The following is a 21,568-nucleotide window of genomic DNA, read 5'->3' as shown; positions in this document are numbered from 1 at the left end:
CCTAACCAACTTAGTGACGAAACGGCCTCACCTTAGGATATACTTCTAGGCGCCTTGCTGCTACCGTCATGCGAAACCAAATCACAGACAAAATTCCAGAACATTTATTTTCCTGATGAGCTGACGATAGCCTAGCTTGATGATTTCCCACACAATTGTGTAGCTCAGAACCCTAATGCAATGGCGTCAGTTTGATGCAATTATTGCAATGCTAGAGGCATCAGCGAGTCAGTAATTTGGTCGCGTCCACAGCTCAATCCGAAACTAAGACACGTGAGACTTTAAACTTCTTTAGTTCATTCGTCTCTAACCTTCAAAAAGGCCCTTGGAAAACTTTACTTTTTCCTCGTATTACTCCTCCACTCCTCACCGTCCATGATGTTGTTCAGTCGGTGTCCTCACGAAGAATGAAAGTTTGCCAGCGAGATCCATTGTTTATACTCTAGGCAAATATTCCCCTTCGTTCTTTTTCGTTTCCTTTGTTCACGGAGACTTTAAGTTTTCTGATTTCCCCTTCGTTGCTCGTCCATAAGTTGCTCGTTATTGACAGCTCTGTTCGGGATAGTACACAAATGGACAGAACAAATGTATGGGAAAATGGAAACGCTTATAATTTTCATGAATTTTAACCATTTACACACCATGGGATTGTAATGTATAGCATATCAAACAAATCTTAGGGAAATTCCGATTCATTTGGTATGTTAATCGCCAAAATCCGTTCGCGGCAAAAATAGTGATTAACGTTAACTTAATTTCATAAAAACGTGACCTGTTTTCTGATTTGACACCCTTAATGAAAGACGTAGTTCTACGTCAAAAAAATACAATTTCCCCACTGATCAAATAATTTCAAAAAGCCACTTGGGTTCAGAACGAATATTGTGTCGTCCAACTTCTGACTATTGAATTTAAAAAAAAGCTTAGTTCTTTTACAAACGAATACGAATAATGATACGTTTCTTCTGTTCTTAAATACATAAAATTCTAACTTACTCCAGACGGAAGCTTGAAATAGCTGAGTAATGAATCTCACAATTACGAAATTCTCTGTTTTGCTAGAAAGAAGAGAGGAGGAATGCATTTGAGAGAGAATGGAAAAACGTCATGTTTGTATATGGATAGCGAGAGCAGAGAAACAACAGCAAAGACCATTCAAATACTGAAATAGCACTTTAGTTCCGAACATGAAGCATGTTGATACCATCGTTGCCGTCGTTGAGACGAACTCATCGTGACCAGGTTGAGAAAAGTGTTGTATAATCGGCTGATGGTGTGTTCCTAGAGGATATGACCGAATATTCCTGAACGGGTATCGATTGCTAGAGTAGTATCAATCAACTAGTCATCGAAGCAGGACTCGAAAGTCCGGGGTGGTGTTCGTGCTTTTAATCATTATCTCTAAAAGACGAAATTGTTTTGTATTTTGCAACAGCTGTAGTAATCTGTAGCACCAAAAATATGCCCTGGGCTGTGTCCTATAGGTCATAGATCTAATCAGCATCCTTCATCAACATAGTGTACGGTGTATGTTAGCGAGAAAAGGAATGTGCCAACAATCAGTTCTTCGATAATAACAAATTATGAGAAGCAGAAAGATTGTTCAACTAATTATCGATTGTTATAATTGCAGTAGTGTTTGAAAATTATTTTACTCAAGTTTTTCCAATCATAATGTCAAAGCGAGAAAGTGGGAGCAAGGCATGACTGCATTTTCCGGATTACATAACAGCTGATTGAGAAAAGGAAGGAGAGCAACAAAAATATTGTTCCCGACAAGTTCACGCTAATACCGGCATCGGAAAGATCCACACAGTTCAGCACAATTCGACGCGAGAAACCAACGCACAACGTGCAACGAATCGCAAAAAAGGCATTTTCTTTCAGATAAGTGAAACTCTCAAGAGAGGTCTAGAATTCTCCGAAGCAGGATTCAAAAAATGAAGATTATTTGGCAATGTGTTCAACAACGTGAGTGACGACTAGATATTAACGAAGCGACAGAAACATCACGAGGCACGTGAGTTTTTTTGTAGCAGTAGTTGTAAAGACAACGATTATGCAACGACGAAAGGAGTTGAGTATTCTTAAAAAAAGGAAAGCAACGAAGACGGCATCGAGCTTAAATAATCGTTTGTGCATGTGAGAGAAAACAGCAGCAAAGATTAGCTGGTTCTAGAAAGCGTGTCCCGGTTCATGTTTGCTGGTGAAATTGTTTTTCTCTATTCCGAGGAACTGTTTCTATTGAGCAAGTGGGAAATCATTCAAATTATCAGCAGGTGAAAATTTCAACCAACATAAAGAAGTGTAAGAAGATAAATACGGCACCATCTGTGACAGCTCTGGAAAAAAATATTCGATGGCGAAAGGTACCAGGAAGAAAACCAAATGGGTATCCCTGTCGCTAGTTAATACAAGCTCGACTGATTCTGATGCGACACAGAATCTTAGCGGTGAGTAGATGACCGGTTTGAACGATGTGCTTGGTAATTATGGTTGAAATATTTTTTCACTTCCAATACTGCAATGTGAGAAAATTAAATTACATATTATGGATGTGACAGTTTTTCTATTCCACATCTAAGATACGTAATAGATGCAAGTTCTTCATGACACAGCACAACGACATGTTGAGAATGATAAACTGTTTTTGTTGGTTTATCTGATTATCTGTTTCGAATCATTCTGTTTCTTACAAGTAAGGCAAGGTTCTTTGGCTTCTTCTTCTTCTTTCTTTGTTTTTAAGAGGCTTTAAACTTTGCAGTTCATTCGCCTCTATCTTTGGCTTCATGATGAAAATCATTTATTCATAAGGGCATAATGTGTGCTATCGACACTAATGTTAGTTATTTGCTGTAGTTCACCACACTGATACGATGAAGTGTAACAAATTAGCTGCTAAATAAGATCATATTTACCATGATTCTTTTTTTTTTGCTTTATCTATATAATAAATGAAATAGTTGAAAATAAAGATTTGTGATAAATTATGTCAACCTTTTGGCTATAGTCTGTTATAAGGTCATTAGTTTTAGGACTATTTCAATACTCAGAACAATTGATTAACGGATACTTTTGCGGATCTAAAAAACACAAATAAATAATAATTTTTATTGAGCCAGTAAAACCAATATAATATCAGAAATATAGCGAATCAAACCTGATAATATAGGGCAATGTAAATTAAATTGAAAACTATTCAGTTAAATTATCTCATAGCGAGAGAGACACGTTAATAATTTATTTTTGTGTGTTGCTATAATTTTTCATTCATTGTCGTCCCTTCGCTGTTCATTTTCGTTCTAGACAAATCCTCAACATCAACCCGAGGGATAAAAACATATAAAACTGTCGTCACCGAGAATAATGGCGAGCCTTTAAATCGGTATGCGTCAAAAGTCTACGACCATGCGACATCTGATCGAAAATCGCCCTGGTTTACGTATGGACGTTCCCGTAAGCCACCATCGGACAGTGGTGCAACATCATACTCGAGTACAGAGCATGATCATTCTCATCTTCCTAAACTGTATGCTCCGTATTCGAGAGACCATTACAATAATTTTAATCATCAGAACCACAGCGGTAAAAGGACTTACTATAGTAATAACAATGAAAGTAATTATAGAAGCAGCACATGCGACAAGCCTATTTTTAATAGCAAGAACGAACTAAACGATGAGACAGTTATAAACGAAGGTACGTTTTTTCCAATCACTTGTAGTTTACACACTCCAATTAATCACATTCGTAGATGAATACACGAAAATAACAACTCCACGTCAAGATGTCCTTTTCAAGAAAGGCTATCTATCCAGGCCGAAGAGAAACGGCTCAGCGACAACGACTATTAGTGAGGATGGAATGATAACAGCGAGCAGCTTCGCCAACGGTACAGTCGATGAGAGTGATGTCATGACGGCCAGTGGAAGCGTTTCAGCCACTGAATCGATTATGTCAGACGCCACTTACCTGACTGAAGGGCATTTTGTTGATTATCCTACCCCGTATCCCTATTTTGGATACTTTGATCAAAGTGGAGTTCTTGTCATGAACGGTGAGTAGTAATCATACCCCAATCATGGTCAGAACAAGTATAGCATAAAATGCATCTTCTCTACAGGTTTTGCCGTAGATAATAGCGGGTTCTCTTACATGAACGGTGGCCAGACATACATATATCCTCCGAACTATCACTGCCAGCCAACATTTGAAGGAGATAATCAGATGGCAGGATTAATTGTCAATGGTTCTGTAGCGGAACCTTCAGTAGAGCCAATTCATAGTGAAGTTATTAAGAATTCGCACACAATGGATGCGACAGGAATCGGTGATAGCGCTTGTTGCGATAGTAATTCGTTGGAGAACAATGATAGTGTAGAATCGGAGGGTGCTTCTCGTTTTCAGCAGGCCGAATGGATATCTGATGATGGCGAAACGCTTGTGAATGGGACGGTACACGAACAAGGGAGAGTCAGTGAAGTAGATAATACCGATAATTCGGATCAGCAAGTGCCACAGGAACAAATCGATATGAACTTTTACGTTAATGGATATGACTATGCTCAACTTTATAATACGTTTTATTATCCTAGCTGTGTTATGGCGCCACTAACTGTTTTTGAAAACGGTAAGAATGAATTTCAGGTTTCAATCCTTCTGTAATCAGTGCTTTGTATGTTTTAGTTCCGTTTTATGACCAATGTGGCTTCATCAATGAGGATTACGATTCCAGAGCGCACAGTTTTAAAAAACGAAAGAAGCGATACAGAAATTGGGAGGAGGTATGTAGTCACTTTGTAGTCACTTTTAGAATCCGTAATAACAAAACCATCTCGGCATCTCGGAATTGGTTGAAGATACAAAAAAATGTGTTAATATTAAAATGAAAGTTTCTTCTATATTATAGTGATTTTTAACCTTTCGACTTGCTTGTCACTTGAACTCAAATTGTCTTCTTCAGAAAAGAATTACAATTTTGATGAATTTTTGTAGTTTGGACTCTCAGTTGGTCAACCTCATTTTGTTCCACGATCTGTTCATTTCTGCAGCATCTCGATTACCTTTGGCACACTTTATCGAATTTCCGAATTGAGATCTTTTTCAATATAATCGACCCCATTGTCACGGTACCACTGAAGCACCGTTCGACTGTAGTGGGAGCTAGCCAAATCTGGCCAAAACTTCACCGGACCTTTGAGAGCCCTAATAAATGGAAGGAGATGTTTCTGCAGGTACTCTTCCCTATAAATTTTTGAGACCATTGTCTTGTTTGTGACGAGAACCTTGGTTTTCTGTTCACAGCTGCAATTCTCTTGCCAAATCAAGAACTTCCTGGTAAATTTGTCAGCGGAAACGAACTAAAATTTGCTGGGGACATCTTCTCTGGCAGTAGCCTTATAAAATTTTAGGTATGATGGCTGGCATCTTCACGCACGTTTTGTCATCCATCAGCATACATCCTTCGTACTTCGTCAAAACCTCGTTGAACAACTTTCGAGCGAGTCTTTTGGCCACCAGGATTTGCTTCAGTGTCTTGTGTGGTTGCTTGCGGGCACGGACATTACGATAACCCTCTCGCATACTGATTCTTCGGGCGGTGCTTTAGCTAGAGGGGTTTTTTAGCGATGTCGTAGTCCAAGAGTTCCGGGTTTGTATTAATTGCTCTTAACCTGTTTTATTAATTGCTCTTAACCTGTTTTTGTTTTATGACCAGCATTCGAAAAATCGAATAGCAACTTCGATCATTTACTTGTGAATCTTCAATATTTTGGTTGGTTTTATCCTCAACTATACGTCGTTTTTTCTTTGGAACACACCTATTGTGCCAAATCACTGCCAAAAAAAGATTCACAAATTCGCATTATATCATCCAACGGATGGGTATATCCCAGTAAACGTATTTTCTCTATTACTGTTGACGACCTGTTACCGACGTAGTTCATTACAGTTACACTAGGGGTTGTTAACCCTTTCCCGTATAACATCGAGTCTCACTCGTGGTGTACTTGCATAACATAGGGCGCTAGAACGCTCAGCGGAGTAATCACTTGATGTGTGACGTGTTAAATAATATGAGAAGGGGTTAATACCAGCACTGCATTTGCAGTCCTTGTAAATCCTGTAAATCCTGGAGGGGTTGTATCCGAGACACGACCGCTTAGGACGTAGGACAACGCAATCTTTTCTTTTAATTTGTTGGTTTATCATTTCGGATATTATTTGCGAATACGTCGAAATTTCATAAATAACTCTATAGTAAAAAGTTCCGGGGACACTGAAAAGCTTTAATGGCTTGCGTGGTTTTATAGAATCATTTCGAGAAGCAACGTTTCTTTTCTGCCTCTGCGTGAACAATACACTAATTGGTCATATGTCACAAATTGTTTCTTTATATCAATACACGCATTGCACTGACTTTAAGCTGAAGGTGGAAGCTAGCCACAAATAGCTGCCACAATGGCGCTCATTTCCTCCATCTCCCTCCTTCACCTCTCGCCAAAAATCAATAATTTTGCGAAACAGTGTGAAGAAAATGATCGTTTCCCCGCACTTCCCATCAAGTAATATCAACCAAACTCTAATCGATTACTCACAAGATATAAAATTTTGTATAATGAAAAACTTCGGAAAATTCGAACTAGTGTTCTGAAAGTGAAATTTTCATTTTTCAATTTTCCGCAATGTTTTGTTTGGATTGGTGAAAAGATCGTTATTTTTTCGACACTGATGCCAGACAACATCATCGTAACAGCTATAAAAACCACTCAATAAAATGTTATTCCTGAGTCAGCGTTTCATGTTATGAAAATCAATAAAATAAAATTGTGTTGATATCAATACAATTATTATTTTACGTTTAATGGGTCTATAATGTAAATTTTAGCAACTTTAACTTTGGTTAAGCAAATTGTATTGCAGAGCTCGGAACACTGTCACGGCTGTCTATGCTTCCAAAAACATTTAATGGAAAAGTATTACATTCAATCAAAATGCCTCGGCCAACGAAGAGAAGCGTGAAGGCTGTTCAACGTAAATATGTGAAAACAATACGATCAACGAAGGAAAATATTAATGAATTATCAACATCGAGTAATTATGCGGAAGAACTTGTTAATACAAAAAGAATCCCAATTCGAATGTGTTATAAATTCGCTCGCGTATGATCAGAATTTTACTTCATATGCAAATGTACATTCTATATATATTTATATATTCAATTGTTCATCGAAATACATCGTTCATACATTCTATTATAGTATTGAATTGTAATTTTTTTCAAATGTATTGTATGACCCGTGTCAGTGAAGCGGCACACAGTCTGATAAGTGAATCGATCTATTTACGTGTGCTTTGATCTTCTCTCACAAACACTATTACCTCATTTTTACACGTGGTTTTACCTATACTACTACAATGGCTTGATTCCACCTTCACCTTAAACTTCTTCAGTTCATTCGTCTCTAGCCTTCAAAAAGGGCCTTGGAAAACTCTACTCTTTTCTCATATTTCTCCTCCCATTGTCTGGAGAAAGGCACTCGATCCCTCGCCGTTCAGCTCTCCCAGCAACGGTGTTGTCCAGTCGGTGTCCTCACGAAGAATGATGAATGAATGGAATTTTCCTCAGAGGAGATGCAATACTTATACACTAGCGACAGCTTACTTATTATGCAGGGGTGGAGTTTACTTCGCAAATATTCTCTTTTCGCTATCCCCCTTCGTTGTTTCTATTCTAGCAGCAGAGAAGAAAAGTGGAACTTGAGAGAAAAAAGTGGCAACGATTTGTGGCAAGAAAATGTAAACAGTGAAAAAATTGACAGATAGTTTACGCTCTAAAAATTGAACATAATGTTAAGATGTCTCTAAAAGGGTGGAAGACATCATATATAAGGTGGGAGGTTTGTATATAATGTTATTAATGTTAGCATCATCATGATAAACACGGCGAATGGGATAGAAATTACGAACCGATATTGAATAAAATATACATATAGACGCTAAAACGCAGTGGATAGATATTATAATGCATTTTTATCAGTTTATGTATAATGCATTATCAAATTTTTTTTTTCATATGTATTTTAATCATAACTTGCTGTGCTATTCATAACAACATTTATGATCGTATTCCACCAAAGATGACAAATGTGTAATTTACGAATGAAGCTTCGCCATAGAAACTGAACATTGAATAAAAAAATTGAAATGTGGTAAGAACATCAGTTGAAATATTTTAAAGCATTCTCATCGGAATAAATTGAATGATACAATAATTATACGACTAAATAATGTAGGTATGCTTAAAAAACAACATAAAAATATGATTTCTGATTTTTTTTCAGTTTTGAACACACCCCATAAAAAGCTATTTTTATTTTTTTTAAATACCCTCTGTTGGTATTGTATCTAGAATTTACAAGGTAATAAAACGATAACGTCAATTAGTTTCTAGTAATCAGTTTTTTAGTTTCAGAGGAAATTAACACCAAACTATATTGACGTGGGACTACGTCTAACCGGAATATATGGGGGGTAAAATGAAAACCTAAACACAAAACATGCAGGAAAAATGAAAGATTTCGAATGCTTATAACTCGAACATTTCTTACTGGATCGGAAAGATGTTTGCATCAATTGATAGGGAATATTTCTACGCTTCTATCGCAATCAATAAACTGTTATTTTTCATTAGATAAACAATTGAGCAACTGTAAAATGTTAAGCGTTATCTAAACGCCCTAACTGCCTCGTTTTGATTGGCCTGATTTACGGTTTCCCTAACATAGTCATCAAAACCAAGCAGCCTTGGGGATATCGGCATTGCAAACACATGAAAATGTGGGGACTTTTGTTCTCACCGAAAAATGTTCCCTAACACAGACTTCAAAACCAAGCAGCGATGGAGAAATCAGCATTGCAAATCGGCATTTCAAATTCATGCAAGTCGGGGGTATTTTTGTTCCGACTGAAATGTGTTTCCCTAACAGAGTCTTCAAATCCATGGAGCGAGAGGAAATCGGCATTGCGAATTCATACATGTTGGGGGTATTTTTGTTCCGATTGAAGTGTGTTTCCCTAACACAGACTTCTAAACCAAGGTTTCTGGGAAAATCGGTTCTGCAAATAAATACAAACTGCGAGTACTTCTGTCTTCGCTTGCCTTTGTGCAGACTGGAATATGTCTGTCCTAACACGATCTTCTAAACTTAGGAAGCTGGGAAAATCGTGCAGACACTAGAAGCGAATGAACTTTTCAGTTTCAAGCAAATTCGCGGTTCGAGAAGTACGTGTAGTGATCCCCGATAATCGTTCGATTAATCGATTAATCGAATACTTCCTACAGAAATCGATTATTAATCGAACGAGTACTGCGCAACCAATAATCGAAGCGAACGAATAATTTACGTCGATTAATCGATCCGAAAAAAACATACGACCGCTGCAGTTTTATCCTGAAAATGAATCATTATTTTCGACGATCCCCTAAACTCGTAAACGAATTTCAATGCCGTCAACGCGAATTGACGTTTGTGTACGACTTTAGGGGAACGTACAAGATAATAATTGTTTTCCAGGAGGAATGAACACTTTTTTGATTCAAGATGGCTTTCTAGCAAATGAGAAATATTAGTCTAACTAATTATTTCTCTCAGTGTGACGATTAATCGATTAATCGATTATTTGGGGCGATTAATCGTATCGAATAACAAACTGCTGAAAAGTATTCGATTAGCTGATGAACGATTAATTTCAAAAATCGGGAATCACTAAGTACGTGCACTTGAGAGACGTAAACTTCAGAGGGAAATGTAAGATAAAATAATCATTTGATAATTCTTCCGTACATATATTTTGTCCTAGGCATGATACCAAACGTAAAAGGTCGGTCATTAAATTTAGTTGTAACGAAGAACAATCTATCACAATGCATGAATTGACTTTACATGGCATTTGTTCAATCTTTTTACTCACAATGCAAATATATTGAATGAAATCGAATTTGGAAATTGTTTCATTCAATCAAGAATTTAATCAATACAATGGAACGATTGCTAAGCTAAGGTAGTCCCACGTCAACCTTGCGGTTATATCATATATATAACTCTCCCATTTTTTTGACGTGGGACTACGTCTAACCGGAATATATGGGGGGTAAAATGAAAACATAAACACTGAACATGCAGGAAAAAATGCAAGATTTCGAATGCTTATAACTCGAACATTTTCTACTGGATCGGAAAGATGTTTGCATCAATTGATAGGGAATATTTCTACGCATCTATCGCAATTAATAAAATGTCATTTTTCATTAGATAAATAATTGAATAACTGTAAAATGTTAAGCTTATCTAAACGCCCTAACTGCCTCGTTTTGATTGGCCCGATTTACGGTTTCCCCAACACAGACTTCAAAACCAAGCAGCGTTGGGGAAATCGGAATTGAAAATACATGAAAGTAGGGGGACTTTTGTTCTCTCCGAAATATGTTCCCTAACACAGACTTCAAAACCAAGCAGCATTGGCGAAATCGACATTGCAAATACATGAAAGTAGGGGCAGCTTTTGTTCCCACCGAAATGCGTTTCCCTAATGCAGACTTCAAGTCCAAGGAGCGTGGGAAAGTTAGCATTGCTAATACATGCAATTCGGGGGCATTTTTGTTCCGACTGAAATGTGTTTCCCTACCACAGACTTCAAATCCATGGAGCGAGGGAAAATTGGCATTGCTAATACATGCAAGTCGAGGGCAATTTGTTCCGACTAAAATATGTTTCCCCAACACAGGCTTCAGAAACAAGGTGTCCAGGGAAATTGGGATTGCAAATTCATGCAGGTCGGGAGTATTTTTGTTCCGACTGAAATCTGATTACCTATAAAGACTTCTAAACCAAGGTGTCTGGGGAAATCGCCATTGCAAATACATGCAAACTGCAATCAATACATACAAATGGTTACTAAGCTAAGATAGTCCCACGTCAACCTTGCGGTTATATCATAGATATAACCCACCCATTTTTTAGTATCATATATGCCATGCCAAACCGACATAGTGGTTCTCAGATTTTCGTGTAAATTGATAGTTTTGTTCCTTTTCGTTAAATATTAGATCCCATTCCATTTTAGGGTGGTTCGAAAAATCTAGTTTTCTCCTTTTTTCCAAAAATATTTTTTTTTAGATTCATATCTTTTGAACTACTAAACCGATTCAGATGATCGACATATCAAATTGGCCAGTTAGCCAGTTTTTTTTAAATACTTTACTGGAAAAAAAATAATTTTGTTTTCTTGATAATTGATCGTAATTGTTCTTTATAGTTTTCATTCAAGGGCGCTATGTTTTGTATATTTTTTTAGATAACATATCCAGTTCTTCGTTTTTAAATTATGATTTTTCAAAATTAACCGATGGTTCAAAAAATCATTTTTCTCCTTTTTTCCAAAAATGACGTTTTTTCAAAATTCATAACTTTTGATCTACTGAATCGATTCATATAATCGACATAGTTAATTTAAGTCAATAATTTCACACTTGCAAAAATTTTTTTTTATTTATGAAAAACAGATACAATTATTAATCACGAAAACAAAATTAATTTTTACGCAAGTGCAATTTTTTTCCAAAAAATTCTTGTTTTAATTTGATATATCGATCATCTGAATCGCTCTAGCAGTTCAAATGTTATGAATTTTTGAGAATAGGAAAAAGGGGAAGAAATTAATATTCCGAACTATCGGTTAACTCTAAAAAATTATAACTCAAAAAAGAAAAAAAGCATATATCTAATTTTGAGTAAAAAATATAAATGTGTAAAAAAATCCTCAGTTTTCAAGAAAAAACATAGAAAAATATAGCGCCGTTGGTCCCGAAACCATGTAAACTATAAAAACGGATACAATCAAGAATTACGAAAACAAAATTCAAATTTCTTGGAAGTTTGATATTTTTCCAAAAAGACTAGCTAATTTACTTCAATTTGATGTATCGATCATCTGAATCGGCTTAGTGGTTCAAAAGTTATGAGTTTTTGATAAAAGTCATTTTGGGAAAAGTGAAAAAAATCGAATCACCCAAAAAAATAATAATACAGGTTCAATGTTTTACCATAACGAAAACAAGCTACCAATTTTCCAAAAATCTGAAAACCACTATATCAGTTTGGCATGGAATGGCTGAAGTAATACTGCAATAGTTCACAAATTTCAAAGTTCGCGTTTTTCTTGTCGTTTTTCATGTCTTTTAGTGCGGCCATAATAATAATTAGAATTACTGCATTTGGATTGATGCTAGAAAATATCATTAACTTCCTTGAATAGTGGATGTGATATAATTCACTTTATATCTATCTATCTACTATATATACTTATATATATATATATATATATATATAATATATATATATATATATATATATATATATATATATATATATATAATGGAGTGATGTCTGTCTGTCTGTCTGATTCTTATAGACTCGGAAACTACTGAACCGATCGACATGAAAATTGGTATGTAGGGGTTTTTGGGGCCGGGGAAGGTTTTCGTGATATTTTGAGACTCCTCCCCCCTCTCTAAGGGGGGGCTGCCATACAAATGAAACACAAATTTGTGCATTACTCGGAAATTAACCAAGCAAACGAAACCAAAGTTGGCATGTGAAAGTTTTAGGGTGCAATAAATGTTTCTATGATGGTTAGACAGTCCTTCCCCCACTCAAAGGGGGGGCTGCCATACAAATGAAACACAAATTTCTGCATTACTCGAGAATTAATCAAGCAAATGAAACCAAATTTGGCATGTGGAGGTTTTAGGATGCAATAAATGTTTCTATGGTGTTAAGATACTCCTTCCCCCTCTCTTAGAGGGGGCTGCCGTACAAATGAAACACAAATTTTTGCATTACCCGAGAATTAATCAAGCAAATTAAACCAAATTAGGCATATGGAAACTTTAGGGTGCAATGAATGTTTCTATGGTGGTTAGATACCCCTCCCCCCTCTCTTAGGGGTGGCTGCCATACAAATAAAATACAAATTTCTGCATTACTCGAGAATTAATCAAGTAAATGGGCGGGACGAAGTTTGCCGGGTTAGCTAGTATGTATATATATTAATAAATGTTTTCAAACGAATACATTTGTCAAACCAACTGCAAAACTAAATACTTTTATACTGTGCCTTCATTTTTTGAGTTTAACGTTCAAAGACCCTTCAATAAAAATGGCATTGGAACAACAGAGTAAAACTGACATACAATTATGACAGATGATTGCTTTTTGATTGGCGCGTGCTCCAGCTGGTGAACCGCCAATTAAAAGGCACTCCAACTAAAAAACGCCAATAAGCAAATGGTACTGTAAAACTGTGAAAAATATATGAAAAATATGCAATCTAAGACTCTTTTTGTCGTTTATGAGTTTGTTTTTTTTTAAGTTACTGCTTGGCATGTTTGCGGATAACGGAAAGTTATGATATGTTGGTTTGAAAGTTAAGAATTGGAAAAAATATAAAATTCATGTGAATGGAGACAACTTTTGTGTACAGCACATGCCACTAGGGCCTTTTGCTGATTAAGTAAGTAAGATTTCTTACAAAACGTCATAACTTTACAACCATTGAGTCGATTTCAAAAATCGTCATATCAAATGAAATCTTATTCTTTTATGAATCAACTTTAATCTGTCATTCACACAAACTCAAAAATTAAATACTACAGAAAAACTTTAATTATAACGCTTAGATAATTTGCGACTTAATTTTACACAATTCGCTCTTTCACACCAAATTTTTATCTTGTCTCAATTTTAAACCTCTCAAATTGTATTGTTAAAATGATAGGTCAAAGAACGAAAAGCAAGAGAAATTAACAAATAATGGAGGGTAAATAATAAAGCAATATTAATCATGGATTTTTAATAACCATCTCAGAAAAATATTGAAAAAAAAATCCTTTTTTAATTTCTCTTTCAAGTTTTGATAAAAATGCACTGAATAGTTAAATAAGAGTAATATTAATATTTGAATAAACTTATGTAACTATAAACATGTTTATGTAAACCTTCCCATCTTCTCATTCTTCATTAAAGACCTTGCGTCAAGACAGCTAGAAATCCATACACTCTCAAATCAAGTGTGCCTGAAAAAAATATATTCTTCACGTAAACAAGCGATGAAAATGTGGACACTTTTTAGTTAGTGAATTGTATGGAGTTCCACTGCTGTGCTAGCAGCTTCATAAGTTGCCCGTTATTGACAGCTCTGTTCGAGAAAGCACACAAAAGGACAGAACGAATGTATGGGGAAATGAGTATGCTTCCAATTTTCTTCAATTTAAACCATACACAGACTATAGGAATGTAATGTATTGCATATCAAACAAATCTTTGATTTGTTTGGCGTGGATTTGAGTTATTTGGGGTAAAATTTTTCAAATTCACGATTTTTTAAAGCTACTGGTGAAGTTTCGCACGATTTATTTTTATGCGATTTTTTTTGTGCGGTCCCTATCCCCAAAAAAACAAAAAAAAAGGTTATGTATCCTCACATTACCTAACAAAAAACCAAACCTTACAAAATTTAAAAATATGTAAACTTTTCTTCAATATTACTTTGATAAAAGATCATACATTGTGATGTAGGAAAAAAAACCATTGGATTGAATCTCCTACAGGAACAAAAATGTAGATTTCGGCCAATCTTTTGGTTTGCCGCGTTTTTGATTTTTTGAAATTTTCCGGAAAAACGAAAAAAAAAATCTTGAAGATTGGGGTTTCTGTAACGCCAATAATCAAAATTACACCAATGGCTTTTGTTAACAAAATAATTTTTACAACTTGGTCATTAATGGGTTAATACCTTAATTCTTAGCTTTTGATCGTAAGTTCAACTTCGACGCGTCTCTATCTGAACAACAGTTGTAAGTTCACGGAAACGTTTTAACACATTATACATGGTCGATTTAGACACTTTCAGCTTTTCGTGATTTTAGATTTTTAATGTGGGTGTCCAAAATCAAATTTCATCTCCCGGTTTTCATCCTTTTTTAAAACAAAACGGATCAACGTGAAATTTCTACCGTTTAAAGATACAGGTTTTCCAAACAATTTCCTGTCAAAAGATTTCAGATGCGCCTATTAGAACCGCTGCTATGTAATGAACTGTGATTACAAATTATGAATGTTTCAAGTCTTAATAGGATTGGTCCTTCGATGTTTTTTTTTCACTTTTCTTTCTGGTGCCTTGGCGGCGGCGATGTTGATAAAGTTGTCGAGTGCTTTTGAAATTGAGTATTTGCTTTACACTAAAGCAATATGCAGTAGTATTTGAAAATTTGGAAATACACTTCAATTATAACGGTACATCATTAGGCTTAACGTGATTTTATCACAATATTTCAGTCTTTTTTCAGCGTACAAAGGATGTTCGTTACTAATTTTTCGTTCTATATTACTTTTGTTTTCCAGAACACGGCCCTCTCCAGTATTCTGGAACCAGAATTGGCTCCATCTGCCGAAGTGTCCGCTATCGACGCCGGTGTAAAGTATAATGCTGAAACTCGTACAACTTCTGAAATCCCACCGAATGAACTGACGAAAAACGTACCAAGCAATGAAAGTTCTGCAACTCTACTGGAAAGATCACCGGAAGCGCGCAAACCGGACGATAGATCTCAAATTAATCAGGCCCCTCAAATGCCAATAATGAAATTAAAAATGTCGTTGCCGAAATCGCGGAAGAAGAACTTGATTGAATCAACGTTGGCGTTCGCAATGCAAAACATTGATCTTACAAAAGAAGCTGCTTGCAGACAGTCAGAGTGTGAGGTGCGAAGAAGTGAGGAAAATGCATGGAAAACCATGCGTAATGGAAAGGAAATCATAGCGGAAGAGGACCGTGAACTGCGCTTCATCGACACCACATCAATGACAAAGATGGCTTCCATTAAAGAGATTCCCGAATCGTGTTTCAATGAGGAACGTTCTTACGAAACGACGAAACAGGAGAACGTATTGGTTGCACAAGCACAACAAGAAGTAAGCACTGACCAAAAGAATATCGCTAGTAGGAAGGGAAAAAAGACTGCCAAAGGGAAGGGGAGAAAACAGAAAAAGAACATTTTTTCTCAACAGCAGAAAGGCTTTGAATTGATCGAGCCTGAATTTTCAATCACTTCTACTGTAGATGAGAACAACGAAAATACCATTGATACAGATGAGTCAGATTCGTACCAAAAGGAAACCATTGAAATTGTTCAGCCAGAGGCTGAAACAGAGTTTGAGCATAAGTCGATTGATTCTTTCCAGGAAGTGAAAAATATCGATAGCAATACAGAGAATGTCCTAGGAACAGAATGCCAAAGCCAACAGGTTTGCAGCGTTCAAACGGAAGAAGTTTGTTTGTCCATGGCGGATGCTGCTGTAAACTGTACAAGTATAAATTCGCATTCCCCACAACAAAGAGCTGTGGAAGTGAGCAGTATAAAAACTATACCGGTTGATCCAGAAAAATGCCACGAAAATGAAGTGCCTTTGGAGTTGGCGGAGAGTGGTCATTCTGAGGGCTCATCTACTATGATCAATGATATGAATGGAGAGGAATCAGAAGGGAATTGCAGCTCGCCTATTTTGAATATCATGTATCCAACGCCTGGCTTGATATCTAATTGCGATGAAGAGATATGTGAAGAAGAGAATGATTCGAAATGTGACCATTTTTCAGGAGAGGAATGTTCTGAGAATTTCGATTCTGGTCTCCAAAGTCCTGCTGCGTTCATCCCAGCAACGTCCGATGAGAAAGAGCGTAAACTATCATTTAGTTCCTATAAAATCAATAGCATGCACATGACGGATGCTGTTACAAAATGGCTTTCAGAAACATTAAACAGCAAGAAGCTGGAAGAAATGTTCATTATTCCAGAAGATCCCACTTTGCTTCAGCGAATCCATCAGTTCAATTTAATGAGCTTACATGATTCCTTCCTACTGTCCTCAGATTCCTACAGTAGCAGTAGCGGTGATGAAGCTGAAGACGTCGACAGTGATTATATGAGTGACATTCAACTGAGGAAGCATCAAATCAGCCTTAACGACTGCAACCCAAAGACAGAATCCCAGAAAGATCCTCTTGCCAAGCAGACTGCTAATGGTCATCATCGATTGAATGTTGACCATTCTAATCATAAGCAAAAACGTTGTATTATTATGTAAAGACGTGCGCCAATAAAACATGATTATCATTTTAAAAAAGCGCAAACAACCGAACAAAACTTTCATCGCTCATACATGTAGAATTAACGATCTTCTCATTTGTCATGTACTTAAATTTTCTGTTTGTATGTTTACGTGGCATTCATTTGAATTTATTTGTGAATCTGAATAAATAGACATGTTAAGAAAAATTTATTGTTTTACTTTAAATAAAGTATCTTCAGAGCATAAGGCATTAACCTTGAGACCGATTTTCTTTTAACTGACATTCAAAATTATATTGCAAAAATCGTAGTCATCACGTGACGGGAGGTTTTTTAATTTAGTTTCATAGATTATTATAGAATATGTGAGATCGCATTTCACTCGTTCACTTCGGTCTTCGCTCTTCCAAAACATTGTTTTAAAAATAGCTCCGTCCGTTTGTGTGTTCGGCTTGGCGATTGTTGTTCGATGATGTTTTTGACTACTTTTCTAAAAATATTGAACCAAATCTAGAGTGAGTGTGAGAAGCTACTGTGAGATATGTGAGGGAAGCCGTTGCTTAGTCTAAGCTTGCCTTGTGTTTATTTTTTTAATCGATATTCCTACATTGATCAAACTCGAGGGTGTGTGAATTTTATCCGCGCGCGCATTCTACAAACACCCTTGAACCGTTACGATGACTATTTGCCAAAAATATGATACGCAGGCGTTTGGTCTCAGTGAGTTTGTGATATTTTGTCGGAAGGATTGGACTAGAGATGGATTATGGAGTGTTACACTGGAGCTATCGTGATTTCCGGCAAATACCAGAAGAATTGCGAACGTACTGTGTCTCGATTGTGGAGTTGTATTTAAAGGAAAATTTCATTCCTTTCATTCCACGATGGTTTTTTGAGGAGATGAAAAACCTACGTTTCATTTGTCTGGCTGGAAATCTCATAACTGATATTCCAGAGCAAATCTCACTGATGTTTCAGCTAGAAGATTTGGATCTATCTCAGAATGCAATTGAGAAACTACCCAATGCAATGGGTATGTTGTGCAACTTGACTCGTCTAAAGCTCAATGAGAACAAGCTGTTGTGTTTGCCTAGGGGTATGTAACTCTAAAACCAGCGCCAATTTTTTTATGGATTTGATTGTTTTGCAGAAATTGGATTCCTGCACAAATTAGAAATCCTTGAACTTTCGAAAAACAGGCTTTTTGAGATTCCTATCGAGTTATCACGTTGCATCAATTTGAAGGAGTTAGTGCTGGATGACAATTATCTTTTATCTCGTATACCTACAAAAGTGTTCACGCTGCCTCAATTGATATATTTGTCCTCGGAACGGTGCAACCTAGTGCTACTTCCGTTTGTAGTGAACGTGAATTCTCTGGAACACTTGAAGCTGTTCAATAATTACACCGTTACACACTACCCAATAGTGCTGGAGAAATTCATGCAACCTAATTACGAAACATTCAACATCGTTGAGCGCAATAGGTAATGTTCGTGCAACTGTACTCAGTTTGATGTTAGACAAGTAAACGAATGAATTTCCCCAGGGTTTCGAAATCGTTGTATGTCCAACGTGTGAACTGTGAAGCATCTCCCCATAACTTGATTTTCCCAATTGAGTTATCGAAGATCCTCGATCGTCGGAAAACAACTCAATTACCGAATACGTTGGTTGAATTGTGCTTAAGGATGGGACATAACATAAAATTAGGCGAATCTAATTGCTTAGAACATTGGTTACCCATGGATTTATACCGGAGATTGCGAGAAGGGCCAATTAGCGTATGTGGCAGTGTTCCATGTTCGAAAGACATTTTCAGTGAATGTGTGCTGGGATTAGTGAAAAGGTATGAAATTCGAAAACAAACTAATTACATTTCTTCAAGATATTCGTTTTTCCAGGCGAAAATACGCACGCATGATGATGTTCAGTATTGTTTTCTGTTCGAAACTATGTGCAGATCGGTGGTTCCAGTACAATTGTGATGTCTACGATGAATTAAGTTGGACATTAGTTTGATATAATGTTATAGCGAATTCGTTTTTGTTCAGTTTCAACCCCAGTGCCGCACTAACTGCTGTCAAAACGTTTTTTTATTCACTCAGTTTCGCACTCAGTGTCGCACTAGTTCCCCAGCAAACATTAAATCGTATAACTTTGCACATGATAAGTCACATATAATTTCGTATCAAATCACAATCGCATAAAATATCAATCAAAATATCGATCATATATATCTAAAATCGCATAAAATGCAAAAACACGATTTTCCATGTCATCGATGGATTGAGTGGTAACGTTGTCGTATCAAATCGCATATCAGTCCAAAAAGCATCGCATATCGTTATATACGGCTTTATATGCGTACAAAATATGGCATATACGTATATCGCCTCCACTTTTGTGTGTATATGCTAGTTATCTGCATCATATATCATACAAATGTGTCTTGGTTGTATGTATATCGCCTCCAATTATAGCTATTCATACGACTTAATGTTTGCTGGGTCGCCCCGAAAGCTGTTAGTTTCGCACTGAGATGTTTCACGGGTTGGCACTCGGGTTCACCAATACAAATATACTGAACTGTCAAGTTCCGAGTATTGTTTTGGAAAATCTAAAAATAGAGACTATGAAAATGGAAAACCTGCTGCTCTTGCTTTTGTATTATTTGAATCGTAATCCAATTTGGATTCTGATTTTGAAGAATATATTCGTGTAGACGGCATTAAGCTCCGTGTGCTTTCATTGGGAGGCGAAAATTATTATGGATATTCAGGAGGAATAAACATGCTCTCAAAATCAAAATTAGGAATGAAAATTTACTTTAACGTATCGAATATTTATTTTATGTGATGAAATAAGAGGGTTTTTTCCGATATTCCGAACATTGAACGAAAACTGTGTCTAATGATGATTTTATATTATAATAGTAATTATTTGTGGAACAAACAGGAAATGCATCGACAAATGGTTAAGTGAGTGTCAGGACTACATGTGTTAGGTAATCAAACAATATGAAGTAAAAATTTTCATTCAAACTTTTATATTTTTACACTGCACTTGGCTCTTCTGATCTTATAGAGAATACTTTACCTCCCAAGCACTAATATCTCCATCAGACGTCGACACTGTACATTTGCCGTCGCAAATATAAACAAATCAGACTATACAACGCACACCAACAAACCACCGCATTCGTGAAACTGAAAACGTTTTTTTATTACAGAGTCAGTGTGGCACTGACTCAGTTTTAAAAACGAATTCGCTATTAGTGTAATCGATTCAGAAACAACACATCCAATTCAGATGAAGGCTTATATAAAAGTAAAGAATATATATATCACATGTTCTTGTTTTAATATTCACGTTAGTTTTTTCATCATGGTAATTTATGATCATATTAATTTATAGTTGAACATTCTGTTATTGTAATGCAAATAATTATATAAGAATTTTTTTTATTTTCACATACCAACTTTCGGATAGGATTGAGCTGTATTTATCGTTATTTGGTCTCATGCAAATGGCTTTAATGGTACTATTCCGCGTACGTTTATATTAATGACAATAAATATAGATCAAGCAGTTGACGGTGCAGCAAAAACTGTTGTTTGGATAGTTTCACATTTATTACGCTTCACATTTCGTTGGTTCAATACAAAATGAGATCGTTGAGAATAGCTTCATTTGGCCTCCAGTCGAGGACTTTCGGAGTTCATTCAAAATTCATATATCATTTGTTGATAATCTTTCTATGATGACGTCCATTTCGATTTATTATAGAATAGCTGACCCGGCGAACTTCGTCCCACCAATAATGGATATTTTCATTTAAATAATTTCGAACACTCAAGTCCCCACAGAAATTATTTTTCTGTACGTGATCTATATTCGTGGTATATGATTCTTTTTAGGCAAATAAATCTGATGCAGGCTAAGACGCCTCAAACCTGATACACCTATACCTCGCCTTACGGCCTAGATACGTTCCACGAAACTCGGCCGCAAAGCGAAAAGGCGTATAAAGAAGAATCAATCACTTTTCAAAAAACGTTTTTTTCGATTTACTAAGAACTCTAACTTTGACGGCTGTGCGACACAAGTAAACGAAGTCCGATTGAGCTGATATTTTGCACATGGTAGTTTTTCATGGGAATCATCATTTTTAAGAAAGTTCCATTTGAAAATTCGAGATGACCATCTTCATTGGCACTCTAATATAAACCTACCTAGATATATCGACATCGAATATCTAGGTTACAAAAAAGTTACAGCCAGAACATTAAGAGCCCTCGCACACTACAGACTTTTTTTCAGTCGACAGTTTGGTCGGATCGGTTTACTGATGCAAAAACCGATCCAACTGAATCGGTG

The 21,568-nt window shown here is 36.3% G+C and overlaps 2 protein-coding genes across 3 annotated transcripts; both read left to right on the top strand.

The window, feature by feature from the left end:
* The first annotated feature begins 1,184 nt into the window (after positions 1-1,184).
* LOC129764748 (uncharacterized) lies at positions 1,185-17,449 on the top strand. Its single transcript, XM_055764201.1, has 7 exons — positions 1,185-1,312; positions 1,634-2,453; positions 3,307-3,699; positions 3,755-4,057; positions 4,124-4,630; positions 4,687-4,784; positions 15,462-17,449. The coding sequence occupies exons 2-7, from the start codon at positions 2,360-2,362 to the stop codon at positions 17,202-17,204; spliced, it is 3,138 nt and encodes a 1,045-aa protein (XP_055620176.1). The 5' UTR covers positions 1,185-1,312; positions 1,634-2,359; the 3' UTR covers positions 17,205-17,449.
* Positions 17,450-17,709: 260 nt separating this feature from the next.
* LOC129764750 (leucine-rich repeat-containing protein 39) lies at positions 17,710-21,129 on the top strand. 2 transcript variants are annotated; one of them, XR_008741212.1, is made up of 5 exons: positions 17,710-18,284; positions 18,339-18,675; positions 18,738-19,037; positions 19,093-20,578; positions 20,681-21,129. XR_008741212.1 is itself a non-coding variant. In XM_055764204.1 (4 exons), the coding sequence occupies exons 1-4, from the start codon at positions 17,948-17,950 to the stop codon at positions 19,208-19,210; spliced, it is 1,092 nt and encodes a 363-aa protein (XP_055620179.1). In that variant the 5' UTR covers positions 17,710-17,947; the 3' UTR covers positions 19,211-21,129. The 2 variants fall into 2 exon arrangements, 1 of the variants encoding a protein (XP_055620179.1); XM_055764204.1 differs by having other exon boundaries at positions 19,093-21,129.
* Positions 21,130-21,568: the final 439 nt, after the last annotated feature.

This window comes from Toxorhynchites rutilus, chromosome 2 (assembly GCF_029784135.1).
Source record: "Toxorhynchites rutilus septentrionalis strain SRP chromosome 2, ASM2978413v1, whole genome shotgun sequence".
NCBI lineage: Eukaryota > Metazoa > Arthropoda > Insecta > Diptera > Culicidae > Toxorhynchites > Toxorhynchites rutilus.
Note: the sequence above shows the minus strand (reverse complement) of the source record. Positions and strands in the feature narration are given on the sequence as shown.

Coding starts and splice junctions, on each gene's coding strand:
- LOC129764750 (XM_055764204.1), top strand. CDS start 17,948: ATGGATTATGGAGTGTTACACTGGAGCTATCGTGATTTCCGGCAAATA. Junction 18,676..18,737: donor AACATCGTTGAGCGCAATAG/GTAATGTTCGTG, acceptor GAATTTCCCCAG/GGTTTCGAAATCGTTGTATG. Junction 19,038..19,092: donor GTGCTGGGATTAGTGAAAAG/GTATGAAATTCG, acceptor TCGTTTTTCCAG/GCGAAAATACGCACGCATGA.
- LOC129764748 (XM_055764201.1), top strand. CDS start 2,360: ATGGCGAAAGGTACCAGGAAGAAAACCAAATGGGTATCCCTGTCGCTA. Junction 3,700..3,754: donor TGAGACAGTTATAAACGAAG/GTACGTTTTTTC, acceptor TCACATTCGTAG/ATGAATACACGAAAATAACA. Junction 4,631..4,686: donor ACTAACTGTTTTTGAAAACG/GTAAGAATGAAT, acceptor TGTATGTTTTAG/TTCCGTTTTATGACCAATGT.